Raw genomic sequence first — 23,851 nt, 5'->3', positions numbered from 1 at the left:
AACATGTACTTACCAGCTTGCCTGCAAAAGAAGTGTTTGAATTCTTTCTTTGATAAAAGATTTGACCAAACACTGGGGTTCCATTTTTTAAAATTCCAATAATTTCATTCCAGTTTGGGGCTATTTTTTTTTTTGACATGGGCTGCTTCTGAGGGAAAGAAATCTAAAGACCATTTTGGAGGTAACTTCACCTTCAGAATAAAAGGAAGGAGATTCACAGGGCAAATGTTAATGAGCATGGGAAATGAAGATATTTTTGCAGGTCATAATCATTTTCTCCTCTCTTCCAGTTAAATTAAATCAACAGAGATGATGCAACAACTTATTAAGATGCTATTTGATTTGACAGAGAATGATTCAGTTATTCATTTCCATCTGGACATTATAATCATTAGGCTTGTTTCCTTACTGCTAATGTATGTCTTGCCTTTATGGATGGTTTGTGCCCTCTTACTGCTAAATTTCGATTCTTGCAAAGAGTATGGTCTTATTAATGGTTTTCCCTCAGAATGAAAGATAGGAGATTATTTGCATCATTGACTATGCTTTTGCAACATATGAAAGAAATGATACTGTATTTTATTGACAAGATTATGTTTCATACAATATAAAAGATGACCCTTGGGTATTTTAGGAATGATAGAGAATCAACTCAAAGTTAGGATAATTCAGAGTTTAGTTCTGAGGGATCTAGAAGGTTTTGAAAGGACAAAAATGATTCTTAATTATCTCCAAGATCATTGTCAACATAGTAAATATTTATGACACAAGACACACGTGCAAGGTGATCTGTGGGCTACCATGTTGCTCATAACTCCCACTAGGGACCACATTTTGTAACACACTTTGTGTAAATAATATGTGCATATCCCTCACTTCCCAGAAAAAGGCACCATCTTACCATAAAAACCAAGAAACTTTTAAAGAAATACCATAACGTGCAAATTAACATTATCTACAGAATATGTAACAAATGAAAATCAACAGGAAAGAAGTGAAAAACTGACAATATCTTTCTTTATTGGGAGCATGCATTTCCTGCTGATGGTAAGAGATTAAGTGACTGCAAGTTTTCATTGGCCTAAAATGCTGTTTGAAAGCATCTTCGTGATTCCTAATGTAGCACTTTGCATACGGTAGTTATTCTAAGAATTTTATACAATTACAGGTTTTTTTTTTTTTTTTTTAGAAAACAAGTAGTGTGGTTTCATTTCAAAAATTGCTTATTTTCCTTTTCTAATCGCCCATCAGTTGATAATAGCTTCTCAAGTTTTAGACTACTCAGCTTTTAAGAAGTAAATGACTTATAAAACACTTCATGAATGTTTTAATCACACAGGGATTCGTCATCCCAATATTTATTGAGTATCCGCTACACGAGCCATCTGTTCTGTGGAGACCACAAAAGTAGGCTTCCCACCCTCAAGGAACTTAGGCGAATATGGAAAATAAGCTACAGGTGGTCATTTCGTAACATGGCTAACAGTTTGCCGAGGAAGTTGATATGTTCTATATCAGGATTTCTTAAGCCATAGAATGATGTGATTATTTAAGCTTAAACATAAAGCTGGGGAAAGCACGATGCCCTTCCTCAGAATACTGGCTTGCAGAATGCTCCCGTTAGTGATATCTGAGCCATAACTGACAGCGCAAAACGAAATCGTATCCGTAAAGCAGTGAGCTTCTTAGCCGTGAAGAAGTGACCGGCTGGTTGCTGGTCACTCTACCAGCAATACACTCCCACTATACCAGCAGTTTTCAGCCGCTGTGGGGACTGGAGGCCTCCATGATGGACATGGCAAGCCACGTGCAACAGCCCGTGCTCCGGGGACGTGCTCCTAGCACGACCAACCGCCCCGGTTTGCCGAGGACCGAGGAGGGGTTTTCCAGGGCTTTCCGTGCCCCAGTCCCGACCGTCTCAGGCAAACCAGGACAGTCGGTTGCTCTACACATTCTTCTCTAACTCTCCAGAGTGCAGAGGAGCACACCCGTGTTCAAACCAGCACAGGAGGTGTGCGGCTCTCCCCGCCAGGAGCGGTCATGAGGAAACAGCGCCCAGCACTCGGGGGGCATTTTAAGGGTTCACGCAGAGCCTCGCCTCCAGACAGCTCTGTGAGGCAGGGACTAGCGCGGCACTCACTGTTCAAATGAGAAAAAAGGAGACGCAAAGAGCTTGACTCAGTTTTCCAAAATCACCCAGCTGTTAAGTGTGGGCAGCTCACCTTGCCTCTCTACTGTCCGTCTTTTCCTCTCCTTTAAAAACTTCCAAAGACCATGTGGAAGCCTGCTGGCCTTCCTCTTCAGGTCCAGTTTCTTATCTGAGTCATCCTCACCTCTCTGGTTGATTGACTGGCCTGGGGGAGCATTAATAACTACTCTTTGATAAGGAGTCAGTGGTTTGCAGAGTATATTTATTGCAGGGAGGGGAGGGCACATAGTAGAGACAAACCTTGGTAACAATTTAAATGCCCAACAGTAGGAGTTGCTTTTTAGGAAGACTAATGTGCCATCCCCACAAACGATACACTGACCGGGGAGAAAGTCTAGAAACTGGGAGATGAATGCACAGACTGTTCCTTTCAATCAGTAGCTGTTGCATACCCAGTTCATTTACTGAACAGATCCTGGTGATGTGCCATACATATGGCCGGCTGTGGGCACAGCAGAGCAGAACAGGGGCCTGGCCCTCTGGGACCGGATGTTCTGGTGTGGGATGCGCTAGGTCATTGCGGCTGGGACACGTGCTGGGAAGGAAGTGATCAGGGGTGGAGGCGACTTGCTGTAGAGCAGGAGGTTGCCCAGGAGGCCTGCATGGGAGAAGGGGCAGCTGTGCAGAACAGAGGGGCTGGAGGTTCAGGAGAGGAACCAACAGGGGCCGATGCCTCAATGCTGCCACGGACTTGGAAAGGCAGGAAGGATCCAGAAGATGCTGAGCCCTGGTGGCCACCGTAAAGAGTCTGAGCTTTCTCCCAAGAGCTGTAAGAAGCCAGTGGAGCCCTTTAGACATGGTCAAATGGGTGTTTGGGGAGAATTGCTTAGGCTGCTGTCCCATAGCGGGTTGGAGGGGGGCTGGTGCCGGAAGCAGGGAGACTAGTGTGCTTGGCTGGACCTCAGCAGGTGAGGCCCGGGAGCGGGTGCTACCCCTGGGAATAAAGAGGAAGACCAGTGCAAGGGCAGGAAGAACAGGACAAGGACTCTGGGGCTGATGTGTGGACAGAGAGGTGGAAGGTGGGACAACCGAACCTCAATGCCGCAATTTCCAAGCCCAGTGACTGGGAGGACCGCCATCTCCTCATCACAAGGGCTTTAATAAGTGCTCTTTCCCTTACCCCTCTCTCTTCCACTTGCAACCCTGAACCAGACCTTCAGGGGTCTTTTAGATTCTGTAACATTGCTTGAGCTTTTTCGATGTGCAGCTTGCAAGGTGCCTTAGACATGTTTTCTCATTGCATGCCTCAAAGCAGCAACAAGAGGGAGCTCTTGTTATTACCTCTTTGTTCCACAGGAGAAATCTGGAGCTCAGCAAGGTGAATAAAACTTCCCCGGGTCACGCAGCTTACCTGGGGCAAGGTCTTGGTTAAGGCAGGATTCAGTCTCACTAAAGCAATCACTCTTACACCACACTACAGTCTCCCCTTACACCCCCAGTGTCCCAGAGGCGTTTCTAGTCTCCCCCACCCCTCCTAGCCTTGCCCTGGGACGGACCAACTGCAGCCCTTGCCTTTGCTGGAAGTGTCTGTCCGGGTCTGTGCCCCTGCCCCGTGCCTCCAGGCCCAGTATCTGGGGAGACAGGTCTGCCATCTAGTGGCCACTGCCTTCCTTTTTCCTCCGAGCTTTTAAAAGAAAGGAAAACGACGGGAGTTTCCACATACAAGACAGGCCTGCATATTTATAGCATCACACCCTGTAAACAGGAAACTTCTCAGTCTTAGAGAAGGAGCCCAGTAACATAAACATAGCATATTGCCAATGAGTTTCTCCACCCATTCAACGAACACTTAAATAGATATATGTATTGTGTGTGTGTGTGTGTGTGTGTGTATATCAAATATTCATTCCACTGGAAAGTGTGCTTCCTGAAATAGGGATTTCTTTTGTCTGTATTGCTCGCTAATGAATCTCAAGAGCCTAGAACAGTGGCATTTACATAGCAGACATGCAACAAATATTTACTGAAAGTGGAATAAATGACTACTTAACATTTACTACATCTTTACTGTATACTTGATGTGTACGTTTTCTCATTTAATCCTAATGACATCTCGAGAGGTAGGGACTATCAGGATGCCCATTTCTTAGATGTGGAGACAGAGGTGCAGAGGGATAAGAAGCTTTCCAGGTTTGGGGAGAACTGGCTTTTGACTCAGGTGTTCTGACTTTAGAGACCCTGTGTTTCATACTGTGTGGAGTGCCCCTTGTGTGCCAGGCCTCGTGTGCAGAATTGCCACCGTTTAGACAAGCGGTAGAAATACCTCCTGGGGACCACTTGCCATTCCCCTGCCACGTTTTGTCTTTATTGAGTGAAGCTTCCCTTTCCACAGTGCTGTGACAGCAATAAATGGAGTGAATTCAGGAAAGACTGGCTGACCAACGAGTCCCTGTCACTAGCTAGCTCTGTGGCTGTGTCACCTTGTACAGTGGCCCTGAACCTCAGTCAAAGGAGGAGACTGAGTTCGGATCCCTGCCTTCCCTTCCAGCTCCAACATTCTACTGTTCCTGTGACTCCCAGGGAGCCGGATGTGAGGGGAAGACAGAGGACCACTTGTTACTAGGCAACCAGTACCCACCTCACCCATGTTGCCATGGTGATGATGAAAGTCGGGCCGATGGGATTACCAGCTCCTGTTAATTGCATATGAAAGCTGAAGGTCTCTGTCTCTTTCTTGCTTGCTCTCTCCATCTTACTTTCTTGTTCTTCTAGGAACTGTGGAGAGATCTCCTCTCCTCCATCTGCAGTGTCCCTGAGGCAGCCATAGTGCAATGGAAAGCAACTAGAAATGGAGACTGGCTGTGCCTCTGAGTAGCTGTGTGACCTTGGGCAGGTTACTTGGCTTCTCTGGGCCTCCATTTACCCATTTGGAAAATGAAGGTCTTGGAGTAGTGGTCCCTGTCTAAGGCTCTTCCCGGCTCTCAAATCCTTTTTGATGCCTAGGGAGCATGTCAGGGGAGCAGACCACACTGTTACTAGGCAACCAGCAGGCACCCTGCCCAAGTTGCCTTGGTGACTGGATGCTGGAAGGGAGGGGAGTAGCTGCTGCAGCTAATTGCTTAATTATTTATGAGTGCCTCAAGTCTTTTTTGTTGCTTTCATTGCTAGGGACTGTGGGGTCACCTTCTCTTCCTCCCTCCTGCCGCCCCAAGCTGTCTGAGTTGCGTGTTATGCAGTGGGAGAGCACATTGGCCTGGATCTCAAGCTACCCACGTTCTAGTCCTGCCTGTGTTATTTCCTAGAGCTGTGGCCTCGGGTAAGTCACCTCACCTCTCTGGGCCTCAGTTTCTCCATTTGTAATATGATTGGTGTGCGTAGATAATCTCCAAGTTCCCTTTCTACCCTGAAATTATTGGAATTCCTGCTGCCCAGTTGCAAAGTGGGAAAGATGAGGGGCATTTTCCTCATTTATTATCGTCTAAGGATGATTCTGAAGAGTGATAACAAGAGTTAAGTCTCTTACACATTTCAAACAGGGAGGGAACGAAAGTATGCCCATTTTTCCCTCCTTGCTTCTCACCTTAGTCATGTTGCCTGACTTCTTTTATTAATCTTAAGGTGATTTAAATTTTATATTTTTTGTATATCATCCGCTTCCAAAACAGATTTGAGGGGTTCACGGTATAAGATGCACACGTGCAATTGGATCATTAACATAAAAATAGGAATAGATTAACATAAAAATAGTGATGCTTCTTCATTGGTTAATATTGATGTTGTGATTGAACAGCAGATGTAATTTCGAGCATCCTGGAAGCCAAAGCAAAAAGAGAGGGAGGTACATAATTGATATTCAATAAAGACAAATTGCCAGACTGTTCCTAGTTCTAAATTCTGAAAGTAATTTTTCATGTGGTGCATACTCTCTTTTAGAAACTACAGCTAAAACTTTAAAAATATCCCTTTCTTGCTGAGAGTATTGTCACAGAACATAAGGAAGAAGCTAAACTTGACAGTTTGACTAGTTTTAATCAATAGAAAGCAAAAACTCCCTTTCTACCAATGCCTTAGAATTTTATATAAAGATTAAAGATGTCACTAAGTAAATATAAAATTTCAGAATCAGCCATTATTTATAAATCAATTATGTATAAATGTATGTAACCATTTGCATGGTAATTTAGCAATGTAATTTAGCAATTTTAGACACAGGCAAAAATTCTTCTTCTCCAAACTTATTCTGAAATAAACTTGTGCAGATGAGGAAAGACATTAAATATAAAAATGCTTATGGTAGCATTATTTATCAAAGAAAAAGACTGCAAACCAAATAAATCTTGAGGGTTATTGAATTAAATTACATTACTTCTTTAGAATGGATTACTTTGCAGTCCTTAAATGAGTAGATTTATATGTTTTGATATGAAAGTCTTCAAATATATAATGTCAATTAAGATAAGGAGGTGCAGCAATGGTATAAAATGCTTCTATTTCCTTATAAAAGATATAGGTAGGTATACAATTTATATATGTAGATATATGCCTTTACAGGCATATACTTGCATATAGTTGCATTTTTCCGGAAGGAAACTGTTAACAGTGGTTTCCTCTGGGCAAGAAGATTGATAGCCTTGGGAGGGAAGGAGACTTACTATTCATTTTCTTATTTATACTATGTGGACCTGTTAGTTTTCCAGTTAGAGAGGCAGTAGAGACTGGCAGTTAGAAGCCTAGACTCTGGAGCCTGAATACGTATGTTCAGATCCTGGCTCTCTCACTAACTGGGTGACCTTGGGGTTAATTTAACTTCTCCACTTCTCATCTATTAAATGTGCTAATAATAGTATCTTCCTCATTGGATTTTGTGAGGATTAAATGAGTTAATAAGGATAAAGTGCTCAGAATAGCTTGAACACTGCCATGTATGCATTTTCTGGAAAAAAATAAAAGGAGAAATTAACCAACCCCAAAAATGCATCTAACCGAAAGCGCCCCTTGTACCGCAGAGGTGGAAGGGCTTTTAAATATGTCACTGCTTCCAGCATCATACGTTGTATAAAAATTATGTTCGAAGCAGGAATAGCAAAGCAGCGGTTGTGTTTTCATTGTGGTCATTTTATCTGAACTTGAATACCTTTTAGGGAAGGCACCTACCCTGGGATTCATAACAGGTGTTTACAATGCCTGTGAAACCCCCGAACCCATCTAGTTTTGTAGCTCCTCTTGTAGTCCATCCCAGAGATGCTCAGGCTAAGAGCGGAATGTATGCTAGGCCACGGAGAAGATCTTTGAGGAGACAGAACTCTACATCCACAGCTGGTAAAGGCCAGAGAGGCACTATCCAGAAATTCAAGTTTAAGGAGGGTGTCCATGTCCATGCCAGTTATGACATGTGTGTTCACATGCCCTCATGCGTCTCCTTTTCTTTTGAAAGAGAGAATGATAGACACTTGCCAAGGGGCGGTGCTAGGAGGCTCAGGAATCTTAATGGCCATAGGGGCTTCCTCTGTATTCAAAGGTGCAGAAAGCGGAGGGTTGGGGTCCTGATGCCCAGTTTCCTCCTCCTTCCTTGTGGGTGCTTTGGGGCAAGTGTGGAGACCTTGGGCTGATTTCGGGCACCCTCATTTAAAGTTGGTCACACTCTGGGCACCTGGTGGCCCCTTCAAATCAGCTGAGTTAGGAAACATGCAAAACTGACCTGTAACAACTTCATCCCCCGGTCAGTGGACCTGGTTCTGTCTGTCTGACCCTTTCTTTCTGCACTCTTGGGCACTGCAGTCTCTATTCATTTGGCCAGCGGTTCCCCGGGCATCTGTCTCTCACATCCAACTGTGCTTCCATCTGCCCTTCCATCCCTCCACCCCTCCTCCAACCATCTGCCAGCTTTCCCACCCATCCTTCAGACTGCTGGTATGTCTATCCACCCCTCCTCCCCTCCCACCATGTGGGTCTGAGACTCCATCCACTGGACCATCCATCCATCCATCCATCCCTCCATCTTTCTGTAGCCCACCCATACATCTTGCTCACCTCCTGTCTGGCTGCAGAACCCACCGCTTGACCCTTCCTCTGTTCCCCCCACCCCTGTAGCCTGCAGTCCGTCCCCGCCGCTGCTCTGCCCTCCCCCAGACCCGCGAGTCCGTCAGTCCCCGAACGCCGGGTCGGTGCCTGCGCCGAATCGGTCCCCCACTCGCGTGGGCCGTGCTTTTGTTCGGCTGCCCCGGGCGGGCCGGGCCCGGGCGGCCCGGCAGCGCGGCTCCCAGGCCGGGCGGGCGAAGGGCCGGGCCGGGGCGGGGCGCGCGCGGGGCGGGGCGGCCGCGGCGGGGCGGGCGGGGGCCTGGGTGACTCAGCCGCTGCTCGTCCCGCGGTCCGCGCGTCCGCCGGCCTCGCAGGCGGGGCGGAGAAAATGGCGTTGCCCCCGGCCGCCGCGCCCCCCGCCGGGGCTCGGGCACCGCCGGGGCCCCGCGCCGCCGCCGCCGCCGCCGCCGTCACCGCGCCGCCGCTGGGCCTGCAGCAGCTCTCGGAGCTGCGGCCCGAGCCGGGCGGGATCCCGCTGCACTCGCCCTGGACCTTCTGGCTCGACAGGTGAGGGGGGCGCGGGGCTCGCCGCCGCCACCGCCGCCGTGCGCCCGCCGGGCCTGCGCCGCCGCTTTGTCTCGGGGCCCGCCTCCCCCGCCCCGGGCCGGGTGCGCTCGGGCGGCCCGGGCCCCGGGCACCGGCCCCGCCGCGCGAGCTCGCGCAGAGCCGGCTCGGAAGCCGAGGGTTTTGGGCCGGCGCGAGCGGCTGTCGGGCGGCCTCGCCTCACGGCCGGGAGAGAAAACACGCAGTCCCCAAAGTTTCGGCATCACTTTTCCTCTTTCTTTCCTTCCGAAGAAGAAACGCCGGCGGGCGGGTATCCTGGCTGGGCAGTGGGAGATGCCGGGCCTGGCGGGGGTGATCGGTCCTCGCTGTAAAGTGGGGAGAGTGATGCTGTCCTGGTCACCCCCCCACGGGGCTCTGGGGGAACTCGGGACACGACCCTCGCTGTGACAGCGCTCGGGAAAGTCGACCAGCCCCCTGGGAAGTGTGCGGAGGTGGTATTACTATGGCACAGCGGGCGCCTACCCCCGCCCACCGATGCTGCCTTTGATTTCTTTCTCATCCACTGGGCAGCTATTTCTTGAGCACTTACTGTGGACCCACACGCCTGCTAGGCGCTGGGGATTCAGTGGTGAGCCATGCCTCACCTTGTTGGTCAAGTGGGGACAATTATAGCTTTCTCAGGGGACAGCTCAGGTACCTTCTCAGAAATGCCTACATGACTGCCGCGTCTAAATTAGCACCCCTCCTCCCTCCCATCACTCATGTCCTCCCTGTTTTTCTTCATAAAGTTTATAATGCTACCGAGTTGTGTTGTGTAGGAAACTGTTTATTTTTCCATCTGTCTCAATCCCTCAACATTTCCCCCTCTGTCACGGGCCAGTGAGCAGGAACTTTGTGCCTGGCACCTAGTAGGAGCGCAAGAAATTTTTGACAAATGAATAAATGGATGAATTGCAAAGTCCCTTCGTAGTATCTGTCACCCAGCCGGTGCCCAAGGATGACACTTCAGGGTTGTCCCAAGAGCTTATGGAAGTTTTGATGACACTGTATCTCTATGGTTAAGTGTTAGGGAGGCATGGATGTGTCAGTTTTCTGCGAAATTTACTCAGTAGACGCCAGTCTGGTTTTTAAAAGCCTTGCGTAAAATACCTGCAAGATTTTTAAAAAGTGATATTCATCTTTTCTTAGGGAGACAAGCTCATTCCTTTCTTCCTGTTGGAATTAGCACCCATCTACAAGAATTGACACTTGGAGTCATTGTCTTTTCTGGGGACACAGAGAAGTTGGGGGGTGGGGAAGATACAGTGAGTCTCGTTTTTTGTTTTTAATATTTTCACTTTCGTTATGAGATGCTGAGAGAGCGTTTTACTGTCAAAACAAGAATGGTTTTGGCACATTGTAGCAGAATGGAATCGTGTGTGTCTTTGTTTTCAAAGGTGTGTTGTAACTGCTGTTACCTGGTATCTGTTTTCAAGGCGTTAAATCTGGACCTCTGGACCATTGGCTACCGGTGGGCTGCTGGAAACAGTATCAAGGGAGTGTGTTTATAAACAGGTCAAAGATTAGTCTCCTTACAGGCACAACATTTTTAAGAATGGCCTAAGATACTAATAGTATATAGCAACACAACTTTTAAAGAATATCTGGTATCTTTTTTTTTGGAAGCATAGTTGATATACAATATTATGTAAGTTACACAGTGTACAATATAGTGATTCATAATTTTTAAAGGTTATACTCCATTTATAGTTATTATAAAATATTGACTCTATTCCCTGTGTTGTAAATATATCTTTGTAGCTTAACACAACTTTTAAAGAATATCTAATATCTTTTAAGTTAAGACCACGGTAACTCCAACGAAGACAGACTATAGCTTTTCTACTGTGTGTTTGCACATTTTTGTTCTCTGAAAGCCAGTAATCAAATGAAACATGTTACTGCCACCACGTCCAAATCTTCAACAGAAGTGGCTGTATTAATTTAGAAATAATATTTAGTTCCAGCATTGCACATATGAATTCATTTTGCCCGATTAGTCATCCCATAGCTACTATTGAACTTTCTCCACTTCTCTGGAGATGCAGGGTGCCCCTCTTTCCCTCAGGGTTGTGAACACATTGTGTTCTAGAGGTTCCCTTGTATCTCTTTTCCCCCCCAGAGAAACAGGATTGTAGAGAGGGTGGTAAGGCTCTCAGGAGAGCCCTCCAAGGGCAGCCTTCATTCACCTCAGGTAGCGGATGTCTGCCGCCGATGACATCAGTCTCGAGAACCACACCATCCAAAGGTCTCCTGCTACTTGGAAGTCTTTGGCACCTACCTCTTGGCCTGTTCTACCTTCCAGCCTACTCTGTGATGATGAACAAATGATCTAGCCTCACTAGGCCTCACTTGCATGGTTTGTGAAATGGGGATAAATAATCATAGGATATTCTGAGGGCTACATGAGTGCTATGAATGGAAAACACCAACGAGTGTCCTAGCATAGAATACGTGTACAGTAAATGCTAACTACTAAAATTATTATTCAGTGCTCCCTAATTACCACCCATTTGCCCATCAGTGGTTCCCCAGAGCAACTTGTCTGAATTCAGTGTTAGGAAGCCAGCATCCTAATTTATTTCCGTCATGGATGAATTTGAGAGTCCCCCCAGTAGAGTTATTTGCAGTTTCAGTAGTAAACTCCAGTAAGTCTTTATTTGTTTTTTTTAAATAAATTTATTTATTTATTTATGGCTGTGTTGGGTCTTCGTTTCTGTGCGAGGGCTTTCTCTAGTTGCGGCAAGCGGGGGCTACGCTTCATCGCGGTGCGCGGGCCTTTCACTGTCGCGGCCTCTCTTGTTGCGGAGCACAGGCTCCAGACGCGCAGGCTCAGTAGTTGTGGCTCACGGGCCTAGTTGCTCCGCGGCATGTGGGATCTTCCCAGACCAGGGCTCGAACCCGTGTCCCCTGCATTGGCAGGCAGATTCTCAACCACTGCGCCACCAGGGAAGCCCCTGTTTTTTAATTAGACTTTATGGCTAAGGATTCAAACATTTGGGGGATAATTTTGGCTGGGGGTATAGGATGAAGAGTTTTTCTCCCCTTTTCTGGGTATGTAAAACTCGGACCTGTCTTGATTCTTGGAGGCCACTCTTGGTTGTGTGCCTCTGACTGCTTTGTTTTCATCGCATGGTGACCCCCCTCTCCTCTAAGTTTTATACATGGGCTCAGTGCTCAGGCCTCTTCTCTTGTTCCCATCCACACCAGTGATCTCATCCAGTCAACAAGGCTTTCAGCTCCATCTGTACACTGGTGATTCCCAAAACCTTACACTCATGCATCCAGCTCCTCCTCTCCGTCTCCATGTGGATGTCTAATACACATCCTTACTCAACACGTGCCAAACCGCTTCCTCGGCTGCCCTCCCCATCTTGTCTCCTTCGTCTGTGTCATCTCAGACCAGAGCAGTTAACAGCAACCCCATCCTTCCAGTTGTTCATCGCCCCCCTCCAAATCTTGGAGTCATCTGTGATTCTCCTCCTCTTCCTCCTTACCTCCCCCCCTTTTCTATCCCCTTCCCCATCCTTCTTCCTCCTGCTACATCCGTTAACAACAAATGCTATTGATTCTACCCTCAAATGCATCTAGAATCCAATGTATTCTCACCACCTGCATCCCAGACCCTGGACCACACCACATCTGTCTCCTGGATGAAGGCAAGAGCATCCTAACTGCTCTCCCTGCTTCTGCTCTTGCCCCATACAGTTCTTTCCCATCACAGCAGCCAAAGAGGTCCCTTTAAATACCACAGTTAAAACGTGTCACTTCTCTGCTCCCGGGTCCTCTCCGAGCAAAAGCCAGAGTGCTTATCATGGCCCTTGAGACTCTGCAGCATTTCCTGGCCCCGCCTGGTACACCTTTCTCCTGCTGTCTCTCTGTCACTCTCCCTACTGCACGTGCCCTTCTAGCTTGCTGGACCCCTTGCTGTTTCTCCACCATCCTAAGCATGGGCCTTTGCCACTGGGGGTCCTTCCTCCTGGGATGCTCTTCCCTCGATCATCTGCTGGGTCTGGGCTTCCCTTACTTCCAGTCTCTGCTCGAATGTCATCTTCTCAGCGAGGCCTTCCCTGACCACTGGTACAAAATGACCCGCATCTCCTGACACACTCCCCGAGGCCCTGCTCCTGCTTTATTGTCTCTGTAGGGTTAGCACTGTTTGTGTGTCTGCTCTCACCAGAATGGACACTTCCCAGGGTTCTTTTCCCCACCACTCTGTCCTCAGCTCCTAGATCAGAGCCTAGGACAGCTCAGCCCACACTGAATATTTAGGGGGCTGTTGAATTCTACCCACAGTGACTTTCCCTTCTCCTGTGGTGGCTGATTTTACTCTAATTATCAGTTGCAAATCTGCATCCTAGCCCTGACCTCTCTCCTGTGTTCTGGACACACACGACCTACCCTGTTATGGTCAACACCACCACCATCCTACCTGGAATCCCCTTCTCTCTCACATACCCTTCCCCGTCCAGTTCTGTACTTGACGTTGCTCCAAGGCTAAGCCGTCCCGTCCTCTCCGTGTCCCTCCCTCTGCACATCCTGGGCCCCTCCAGCCCCAGTCACACGCTATAGCCTCCTGCTCCCAAGCTTGTCCCTCCCCAAGCCTCCCCGACCTGGGCTTACAGGTTAGCCTCTGGTCTCGTCGTTCCAAAACTCCCCTGCCCCTCTCCTCTGCCACGGCAGTGGATTTTGACTCTGTGTTCTCACCACCTAAGGGTGCCTCTGTTGTGGGGTTGTGTGCTCCAGCCAGGTGGAATTGTGGGTCTGCACCCCTACCTTTCCAGCAGGTCTGATTGACTTTTGTGGTACAAACTTCTGTATTGCTCTTTTTAATGTGAAACCCACGTCCTTTTCAGCTTCATCACCTGTGTCTCCCCAACTCCCATTATACCGCTCAGTCTGCCCACTCTCTCTGGTAACAACAGCAAACGCCTGGCCCGTCTGCTGGATAAACCATGGACTAGCCAGCCTCTGAGATTTGTCTTGTGAAGTTCCTTCTGCTTGGGTTGCCCTCCTCCCCTTTGTCTACCACACATCCTTCGAGGCCTTCCTGAGTTGCCACCTCTATAATTGTCCTTAAAAGCACTTGGCCCAGGCATGATTAAGCCCACCTCCTTTGTGGTCCTACCGCATGTTTATAGCCTGTATTTGTATTAAGGATCATTAATTCCTCCTCCGTCCCTCCCTCTTGACCATGAGACACATAACTGCCTCGTGTCTGGTCCCGGAAGTGCGCCTTAGAATGTGCATAGTAGGTACCTAGTGAGTATTTGTGTTCTTGTGGTTTGAATCGCAAAGGTGGGCCCTCACTACATCGCGCACCAACCCCACCCCCTCAGGATTTAGCTCTACCCAGTCAGTGTTAAAAAATACAGGCTCCCAACCCTGCCCCAGACCTGCCCTATCAGACCTCTGGGGTAGAATGTGCATTTGTAACAAATGCCTCAGGTGCCAAAACTTCACAGTTACTGCTCTGTTTGTTGATGAGATTAACTGAACATATTAGTCGCCAGTCACTGTTGTAGGCGCTGAGAATGCGAAGATGACAACATGGGCCTGGGCCTCCCAGGAGGTTACACACCATCTGCTTCAGTGGCATCAGTGAAGAGTTCAGCCAGGTACTGAACTCTAGAGGGACCCGCCTTCCAGGGTAGAGTACGTTCAAGTGTGTTCCAATGGTGTCTCCATAAGAACACGTCTCATGGAGGCGGGGTGGGACCAGGCTTGACAAAGAGGATCCGCAAATCATCCTTGTTCATCCCAGAGCGGCCTACTGGGTCTAGGTGAGGGCAGGGGGCTGCATGGAAGGCCGTAGGTGACAGGGAGAAAGTGGCTGGAGTGTTCGACTTTTCCTATCCTTTTTCCCTGTTCTTGCCTTTCTGAACCCACAAGCTCTCTTAATGACCAGGATTTTATTTTCTGTAAGAGGCAAAGGGGTCCTGGGTACTTCAGGCAGGGAAAGGCCCTGACCTAGGGGATCCCAGCCTGTCCACCTGTGGGTCAGTAGCTGCTTCCTACAGACAGGCCTGAAGGCCCTAAACGTCCTCACTCAGAAAGCTTACTTGTCCTTACCTGGCACTAGCTTCTCGAAAGTATATTTTCCTGCTTTCAGGATTACAGATGCCATTTCCTTATTTCCAAACCTAAGACAGCTGGCAGGACTTCAGTGACCTGGCCCTTCTTAGTTCCGTTGTCAGCTCTGTAACACTGTTACACTTCTCTTTCACCCAGCCTCCGTGTACTAAAGGATTAATTAGATATCGAGATGAAAAGAGTCCCAGTTGCTACCGGCAAGGAGCTCATAGGCCAGGAGTGACAATCGACAAGAGAAGGGGAAAAAATCAAAATCAAATAAACCTGCAAAAATAAAGCATTTAGATTATATAGATGGTTTCAATAGATGCACTATTAAATGTTATTAATAGGCCCTGGCCCATTTTTGCAGGTGACTCTTTCTCAAACAGGAAGCTGGTGTAGCCACAAGCCACAGATCTATTTAAAAGTGATTAAAATGAAATCATCTTTAATGGAGCAAATGATATACAAGGGACCCCCTTCATCAAGTATCTGGGCTTGTGCAGATTTTCTCTCTGGCAGCTGAGCCTGATGTTAGTAAATTCAACAAGACGACGGGCTTTTAGGAGACATATCCCTGGCTTTAAAATTTTCCCCGTTTAGGTTATTCTCTTGGCTGAAATGAACTGATCTCTCGTATAAGGTGAAGGCATCATTCGTTTTTTCACCAAACGTTTATTGTGTGCATGTGCCCTGGGCATGTCTGTCCATAACTTGGCTATCCTGTAACGTATGTAAAGTTTTAAACCTTTTTTTTTTCACTTTAACTTATTAATGTTCACAACTGTTTACTTCAGGGCACTGGGCACTAGACTGGAGCTGTACATAATTATCCACAGAATCCTCACAATACTGAAGTAGGCTGTACCAGCAACATTTTACACGTGAGACAGCTGAGGTGCGGACACGTAACTTGCCTGAGGTCACACAGCTAATGTAGAACAGAAGCGGGATTTGGAGTAAGGACTGTGTGACCCCAAGCACTGGCATCCCTCACCCCACTGAGCACTGCTTCCCTGTGCGTATGAACAGTGAATGGGACACAGTTCTCCCGTATTTCATATCCTCGAATGTGGGAGCTGTGCAGGACTTGAGAGGTCATCTGGACCTGCCACTGAATTTCTCAAATAAGGAAACTAGGGGCCAGTGTCACAGGAGATAATTAAGCCAAGGACTCCCTGCTTTAAAATTGGCAGAGAAAAAGAAGAGAGCCCCACCTAAAACCCATATTTAAGTGCCTTTGTAGGATTGTCCTTCACATTTAATGATAACTCCGTCTTAATCATCTCTTTGGGTGATGAAGAAAATGCATCTGTGAAAATGATGATTTTTTTTTTACATTTTTCTGATGATGCTGTCTGTATTCCATTAGCTTTTATTTCCCATTTCTTATGGTGATTGGCTTTACATGATATAAGTCAACAAACCTCAAACTTTAATGTATAGACAGATCACCTGGGATTCAGCAGGTGTCAGGTGCGGCCTGGAGACTGCAGCTCTAACAAGCTCCCAGGTAATGCTGCTGGTGGATGGACTATATAAGTGGCAGGGATGTGGGCAGGGTTTGGGGAAACCTTTTCAGCTTCTTTCCTTTGTAGGAAGCATCTCCAGAAATCCAGGTCCCTGGTAAGTGGTACTGTGGTCTGCTAAGAGCTAGCCAAGGAATGGTTAAGATAATTTCTGAGGTACTGACAAAGGCATCTGTCCCCATGAATTTTATTCCTGAGCTTAGCCTGCAGCAACCAGGTGGGGTTTAATGGAGAAGGCACATTTGGACTGCTGGAAAGTCAGGGTTGAGGGTTGCAAGGTGCAGGAGAGTTGAGAATGTATTTGGTGCAGCGTTGTGTTCGCAGCACCAAGCAGAGTAGGGGGTCATGCTGGAAGTGATTAGTTTAGGCTCCTGACAAAGAGCCAGGTTGCCAGGGACCCTTGGTTCAAGTACCAACTCTCCTATTAGCCAGCTGTGAGCCTTTGGGCAAGTCGCCACCCTCAGACTTAGTTTGCTTATCTGCAGAGTGGGGTTGTAACCGTTATTTACCTCATGGTGTTTAATTAATAATGCATGCATGTAGCACACGATGTGTGATCTTTTCACCTACTGGGAGCACAGTAAGCCTCTCTTGAATAAGAGGGAGTATAAAAATGCTTTGAAGCATCTCAGACTCAAATTGAGCTAAATGAGTTCTGTCTTGTGAAGATTCTCAGGAACCTGCTTTAATGAATCGATAAAGATGATTTGTAAATAACACATTGAATTATTGCATGTCAATGGTGGTTATGTGCCTGGAAACCATTTAAGTTGAATAGTTGGTCCAACTTATTGAACTTCCTGCCTTCTCCTAATTCCCCAAATGAAAAGGGATTTTAACCAGTTTTACATAGAGAATCTTAAGCTGCATTTGCTCTAGTTCCGTGATTAAGTTGAAGACACACAAGGGCAATATAAAGCTGGACTTGGGGATTTTGTAACATTAAGAGTTCCCCTGACATCTTAACACTAATCGTCTACTTGGCAGACCTAGGAGGATCCCTTCCCACTCCTGCCTTAACCATAACAGCTTCTGGATTCGCCAGGTCCAAGTGGAAGCAGCTCCTGGAAGCTGTGGCCTTAAGCCCAGAGAGACTGGCACCGGATGGAGTTTCTTTCCTGAGGATGGACCCAGGAGTTTCTCAGCTCTGTGTCACTCTCACAGACTTCTTGGGATTTTTGCCCTCGGTCCCACAGATTAGAAAATGTGCTCGGTGTCTCTTAGTTGTGATGGCTTCCCCCTCTGTTCCTCTTCCGCTCTTGCCGCTGCTGCTGGTGACGACAGCAACTGTTGCTTGTTAGATGCCAGTTGCTGTGTAAACACTTCATGCGCCTTAGCTCTTGCAGTCTAAGTAGCAGTCTAAGTAGGGGTAGAGACCATTCTCAGAAAGGGGAAGCGAGGGTCAGGAGAGTCAGGCTTGTCACACAGCGGGTGGCTGGCAGAGCTGGAACTCAGTTCTGTCGATTTCAAAGACCATCCTCTCAAGCCCTCTGCTTTCCTGCCTTCCTGCCACAGCCCAGCTTAGCTTTTGTTTGGTAAATTATCTTCCTCTCATGTCCAGCCTCAGAAAATGATGACCTGTAAATGCGTTCTTCCCGAATTGTGTTCCTTGTATCACGTTTTGGGGTATCATTATTGCCAAGGGTTCTGGTGGCATCTAACCCTGTCCCGCGTCTCTGCTTCTCCCCCCCCAGCCCCTGCCCCCCAGCAGTGTGGCTAAATGGGTAGTGGTGGAAGAGAGAGTGAGTGGCAAGGGCAGTGGGTGGGCCCAAGGATGGAGGAGATAACCTAAGAAGGGCTGAGAGGGGGATTTGGCGGAAGATGTGCTGTCTGTGACCACCCATGCTGACAGTGACTGCTTGGTGTTTTACTGAGAAGCGTCCTCCTCCAAGAGGAAGATCGTGGGCATCAGAGCCAGAGAGACCAGAAAAAGAACCCGGATCTGCTCCTCAAAAACAGGCTCACTGAGTTTCTTTCCTAGTCTGTAAATGGAGATAATGATACCAACCTGGCAAGCTTGCTGTAAGGATTAGAGATCTATATGCAAACCCCTCTCATATAGTACGTGCTCAGTAAAAGGAAGCCATTATTATATTACTATCATTAAATCAGAGGGGAAACTCCTAGTGGAACAGTTCGAACTCCTTAACCTGATCCATCCAGGAGGCATTTCTTGTTCCATTGCTGTGTTCTCAGCTCCAGCTGTATACTGTGAGAGGGTGACATAGTATTCAAAGAATGTGAAAGTAGGTCCTGATTCCTTGGTTCTGCGATTGTCCACAGCTTTGGCCGTATAGCCTTCCAGGAATGGACACATTCAACGTTATATTACTGGTATATTCCTCCCTCAACTTTCTCTCACACTTCCTGCCTCCCAGGCCAACAAAGAGGAACCTAAACATTGTTTCTTTGCCTTTAGGAATCTGGGAAATTCAGAGAGGCAGGGGTGCCAGTTCTAGAGCATACACTTCATGAGGACAAGGGCTTCGTCTCGAATGAGCACTGCTGTGTCCTCATCAGCTAAAAGAGGTGTGCAATGAATCTTTGGTGGTTAAATAAGGTTAAATAAGTATAGGTCTTCTTAGGCTGTTTGTTGCACGTACACGGCAGGGTTTCTCAGCGTGGACTCTTGCCATTTTGGACCTGATCACCCTTTGTTGCGGGTGCTGTCCTGTCCAGCCCTGGCTTCTGCCCACTCGATGCCAGCGGCACCCCTCCGGTGGTGATAACCGGAAATGTCTCTGGATATTGCCAGATGTCTTCTCCTCAGAGGCCCCATCACCTCTACCTAGATGAGCACCCTTGGTCTGCAGAGAGAGGGTTTGGTTAGGGTTCTGTTGAGAGGTTTGGGTTTGTAACATGAAGTCAAAAGATTTTTTTAAAGATGTGAGAATGTACTGTATGTATGATACCAGTAAAAAAAAAAAAAAAAAAAAAAAAGTTTCTTTCATTGAAATCCACTACACACACTTCCCTTCCAGTTGCTGCAACTTTCTGTTAGAGGAACAGGGAAGGGAGGGTTGCCGGCTGCCTGCTGCCGGGGCTGCAGCTTTGCCAGCAGCTGCCCGCACTGCTACTTTAAGAAACAGTAACTGTAGATGGTACAGCTTCCAGTTCAACTTTGAATGAGCAAGTCCAGTACAGACTGACCTGTTTACAAGGCAGATCACTTACAAATCTCGGCTTGCTTTCCCTTTTAAAATTGATTTTGTGGATATGGCCCAGTTCTGTTTGCTAAAGATGGCTGAGGTTCAGGCACAAGTTATAGGCTTTTTAATGTTTTCTAGTGACTGTCTGGATCAGATTTGGCTTGCAGGAGAATGGCTTTCCTTGCGCCGGCCAAGCCAGCCAACCATTCACTACTGTCAGAAGGTCCGACAGCATTTTTCTTATTTTGACACCTGGATATTCATAAAACTGTCCAGCATCTGGAAGGAACCTTGAAAATTAGAGAATCCAACCTCCTTCATTAAGAAATTAGGCGACTCATGGCACAGGGAGATCACCTCGGTGCTTTGCGACCACCTAGAGGGATGGGATAAAGGAGGGTGGGAGGGAGACGCAAGAGGGAGGAGATGTGGGGATATATGTATATGTAGAGCTGATTCATTTTGTTATACAGCAGAAACTAACACAACGCTGTAAAGCAATTATACTCCAATAAAGATGTTAAAAAAAAAAAAAAAGAAATTCGGCAAGTCATTTTCCATAGAAGCTGACACGTTTCCTTTCAAACACCAATACATCAGCATCCTAAGGTGTAAAGCAGAATAGAGCTGTTGCTGAGCGTGATCCTGTTGGTTTTAGCGAGGACCTTCTCTACCTTGATCTGATGGAAAGACTGTTCGGAGAACATAACGTGGACACAATCTTGTATTAAAAGTAGGATTCAGCAAAAACAGCAGCCTTGATGAGAACACACCAAGAGTCAATTATAAAACCCCATTAAAAAATGTAAGTGTGTAGGGGCTTCCCTGGTGGCGCAGTGGTTAAGAATCCGCCTGCCAACGCAGGGGACACGGGTTCGAGCCCTGGTCCGGGAAGATCCCACATGCCGCGGAGCAACTAAGCCCATGCGTCACAACTACTGAGCCTGCGCTCTAGAGCCCGCGAGCCACAGCTACTGAGCCCACGTGCCACAACTACTGAAGCCCGCGTGCCTAGAGCCTGTGCTCTGCAACAGTAGAAGCCACCGCAACGAGAAACCCACACACTGCAACGAAGAGTAGCCCCCCGCTCGCCGCAACTAGAGAAAGCCTGTGTGCAGCAACGAAGACCCAACGCAGCCAAAAATAAATGAATAAATAAATAAATTTATTTTTTTTAAAAAAAGTAAGTGTGTATATGGCTTGACTGGACAGTTTAGCAGTGAGGGGTAAAGAGCAGGAAGTCTCAGGTCACCTGTATGCAAATCAGGTTTCTGTGGCCTGAGGCACCTTATCAAACCTCTGTAGGCACTGGGCTGCTCAGCTGTAAAATGGTAAGAAGTAATAATGACATCTGAATACGCAGGCTTGTGAGGATTCAGTGCTGTGATGAAGGTGACTTGCTGAGCACACAAGCAAGAATTCAATCCATGCACGTCAGCCCCTGGCATTGTTGTCGTACGAAGCGCTGCCTCCTTGTTTCATGCTAGAGCCCTTCTTGGACTCTGGAGATTATAGAGGTTTCTTCAGAAACCTAGTGCAGTGAAACTGAACAGACCTAAATGACTTTATATAATTGTCTCCTGCTAGAATATGAGTAAAAGACCAGAACGTGGAGACAGAGGCATTTAAAAAGAGGCATATAAAGCAAAGGTTTATCAGTGATTTTTTTTTTTCTGGGTAAAATGGTGGTATTCTCATGTTGTATTTGCTTAAATTGACATGTTGTATGAGGTGAACACTCAAATTATACTCATGCTAAACCATCATAAATTGAATGGTAGCTTTAAAAATTAGTAAAAATTCAAAATACACAGTTTTAAAAATGAAAAAATGCAAAGGACGTTTCCTACCTTTGGATCCTTATACCACCCCCCTCCCCCAATCCCACTAGGGAAAGAACCCTGTATATATTCTGCTATGTGCTTTGGGCAGCCAGGGGTATATCTTCCGGGCATATTCGGTGGAGAAGTCAGCTAAACTCTTCAAAGGAAGAAAAGTCAGTATTAGAATAAATGCCAGTAGATTTTCATATAAAGGCAATAGATTGTTCATGTGAAAATCTACTCAGAAAAGGTTAAGGTTTTGGGGGGTTTTTTTTAGTTTTTTTCCCCAATCCTTTTGTAATTTAAACCCCAAACAGCATAAAACCTGTATCAAATAGCAAATTAGTATTTATCTAAGTCAATACAGTTGTACCCCGGGCAGTCCAGATAGAGCGACGGATGCATCGTGGGTCAGACGCCACCGTCGCAGGTGCTGATCCAGTGCCTCGCTCTTCATCACGTTCTGCAACGTAGCTATTTGAGGCTTCGGGTCTGGCGGCAGAATGCAGTCATGGTGGTTATTGTGGATTTGCGTTTGTCAAACAAACAACGTCCGGCACACTCATAATAACTAGAAAAGAGTTGTAAACCTGGTGCTTTGGGGAAGATTTATTTATCAGACTCCACCCGCTCAACAGGGTCCCTTGTTTGCCTCCACACTAGTCCGTAATTACGCTTCCTTGTGACCTCCAGGCTAGGGAGCTGTGTTCAGAAATGCGTTTTTTATATCAGGTTCAACACCCAGGTCCATATGACTGGTCCATAATTCCAGGACTGTAGTCTGCAGAGCTCTGCCCCTGGTGCCTGATGCTTGCCCCACGCCTGGGCCTAGCCCTCTGCTCTGCCATCCCCTCCACCTCTGAGCGGGCTCAGTTTTGTGCACATCTCTTGCCAGGAAGTTCACCATCTTGAGGTCCCCTGGGGACTGTGTCTCGGAGGGTCAGTGGCTGGTAAGGAGCATTCCTTTTATAGATTCCAGATCCTGGTGGGTCAGCTGTGAGCTGGTGCTTGCTCCACACCGCCAGCCTCTTAGTTCTTACAACCAGACGTGGGGCTGTCAAACATTACTTGAGTTTTTCAACCTTAGGCCTGATGTCCCTGGACCCCAACATTCCTGAGCAAGACCTGCTAATTCAGTGTAGGGAGAAAGGAGAGGTAGCAAGGATGGAGAGGCTTCACTTCTGCAGATTGATGAGACCACGTCCTGTTACCGCCAAACCCAGGACATGGTGCTGGGTAAAGCCGGTCACAGTGGATGGCTCTTCTGGTGAATAAGCTGGTAGTATGTTGCCATCTAGTGGAACATATGGCAAACAAAAGATTAATGTTTTCTGACCGCAGAGTTCAGCAGAGCTAATTAAATCAGCCGAAGAAAATAACTGAAAGTATTTTCTAAAGGCAGGTGTTTTGGAAACACATGCAAATTCAAGTGAGGCGAAGGGTGACTTTTAGTAATCATGTTTTCTTAAAGTTGGCAAAAAGGTCACCCAAGAGTTCATGAATATTTACCACCAAGGAACTAACAAATTTTTCAAACATATAACCAGGTCAGGACCCTGCATTGCCATTGTCATCTATACAACAGGCCCAGTTTCCTATCCAGAGTCCTAGGCCAAAAAGGCTTGGTTATCACATGGTGGTTATTGTATTTTTTAAAATGTGATTTTAAGGTTTCCAATGTCTTTCTTACATTTCCAGTTTTCCTGTTAAAACTCCACAGGATAAATATGCTTATTTTTAGGAGACACGAACACCTGACTTGACAAAGTAGGAGTTTCACATTTTAAATTCTAACTAGCATCCCAGAAGTGTCCGCTTCTGTGGTTTCAGACCTGATTTGTGTGAAGACTTGCAGACTTACATTACACTGTGGAATGTTTCATGAACACTGAAACGTTTTCCTTGTTTCTTTGCTCTTTTGCTTCTGTTTGCTTAGATCCCTCCCTGGTGCCACAGCAGCTGAATGCGCATCAAATCTGAAGAAAATCTACACAGTACAAACGGTACAGGTAAGATCAAGAAACCTGCTGTATGTGGGACAGTTAATCATCCAACCTGAGACCTGTGCTCTGCTGGCGGCGCCCACCCAGGGCTGTGCCCTGACCTCAGCTCTCACGTCCACTCTGGCAGAGCAGCCCTCAGCCACGTCTACCCCAAAGGCCAGCTGAGCACATGCCCGAGTGGCCTGCTGTTCTCTTGGTGACGTGTGGAACCTTATCGTCTCCCAGACCCTCGTGCCTCTGGTGTGGTTTTGACGATCTCTCTCTGTGTCCTCATTTACGCACCAGCTCAGCCGCTCCCTCTCTGGGCTCTGTTTGCCATCGGTGAGAGGCCCTGGCACCCACCTGCAAGCTTACTGAAGGCCACAGGGCAGGATAGTGTTGAGCCTGAAAGTGGAAGGTCTCGGACCCGTGTCCTACTCCACGTTCAAATTCCATCATCCTAAACTGGGCAGGGATCAGCCCTTTAATTTGTGTAAGACTGGTGTGATGGTAGCACCTGCCT

General features: G+C 47.2%; 1 protein-coding gene across 5 annotated transcripts in view; it reads left to right on the top strand.

Moving 5' to 3' along the window:
* Positions 1–23,851, top strand: part of EIF4E3 (eukaryotic translation initiation factor 4E family member 3) — a 69,979-nt gene that overhangs the window by 23,188 nt on the left and 22,940 nt on the right. For 3 of the 5 annotated variants that reach the window (XM_061195530.1, XM_061195529.1, XM_061195531.1), the window contains exons 2-3: positions 5,318–5,465; positions 23,283–23,355. Coding sequence is in view for 1 of the 5 variants with exons in the window: in XM_061195528.1 (XP_061051511.1) it covers positions 8,556–8,734; positions 23,283–23,355 (252 nt within the window). In the remaining 4 variants the exon portion in view is untranslated. Of the gene's footprint in view, positions 1–5,317; positions 5,466–8,555; positions 8,735–23,282; positions 23,356–23,851 lie in introns of those variants that run through there. The other 2 variants (XM_061195528.1, XM_061195532.1) reach the window with 2 other exon arrangements.

Source organism: Eubalaena glacialis, chromosome 7 (assembly GCF_028564815.1).
Source record: "Eubalaena glacialis isolate mEubGla1 chromosome 7, mEubGla1.1.hap2.+ XY, whole genome shotgun sequence".
In the NCBI taxonomy this organism is placed as follows: domain Eukaryota; kingdom Metazoa; phylum Chordata; class Mammalia; order Artiodactyla; family Balaenidae; genus Eubalaena; species Eubalaena glacialis.
The sequence above is the reverse complement of the archived record's forward strand: the minus strand, read 5'-3'. Positions and strand labels throughout refer to the sequence as shown.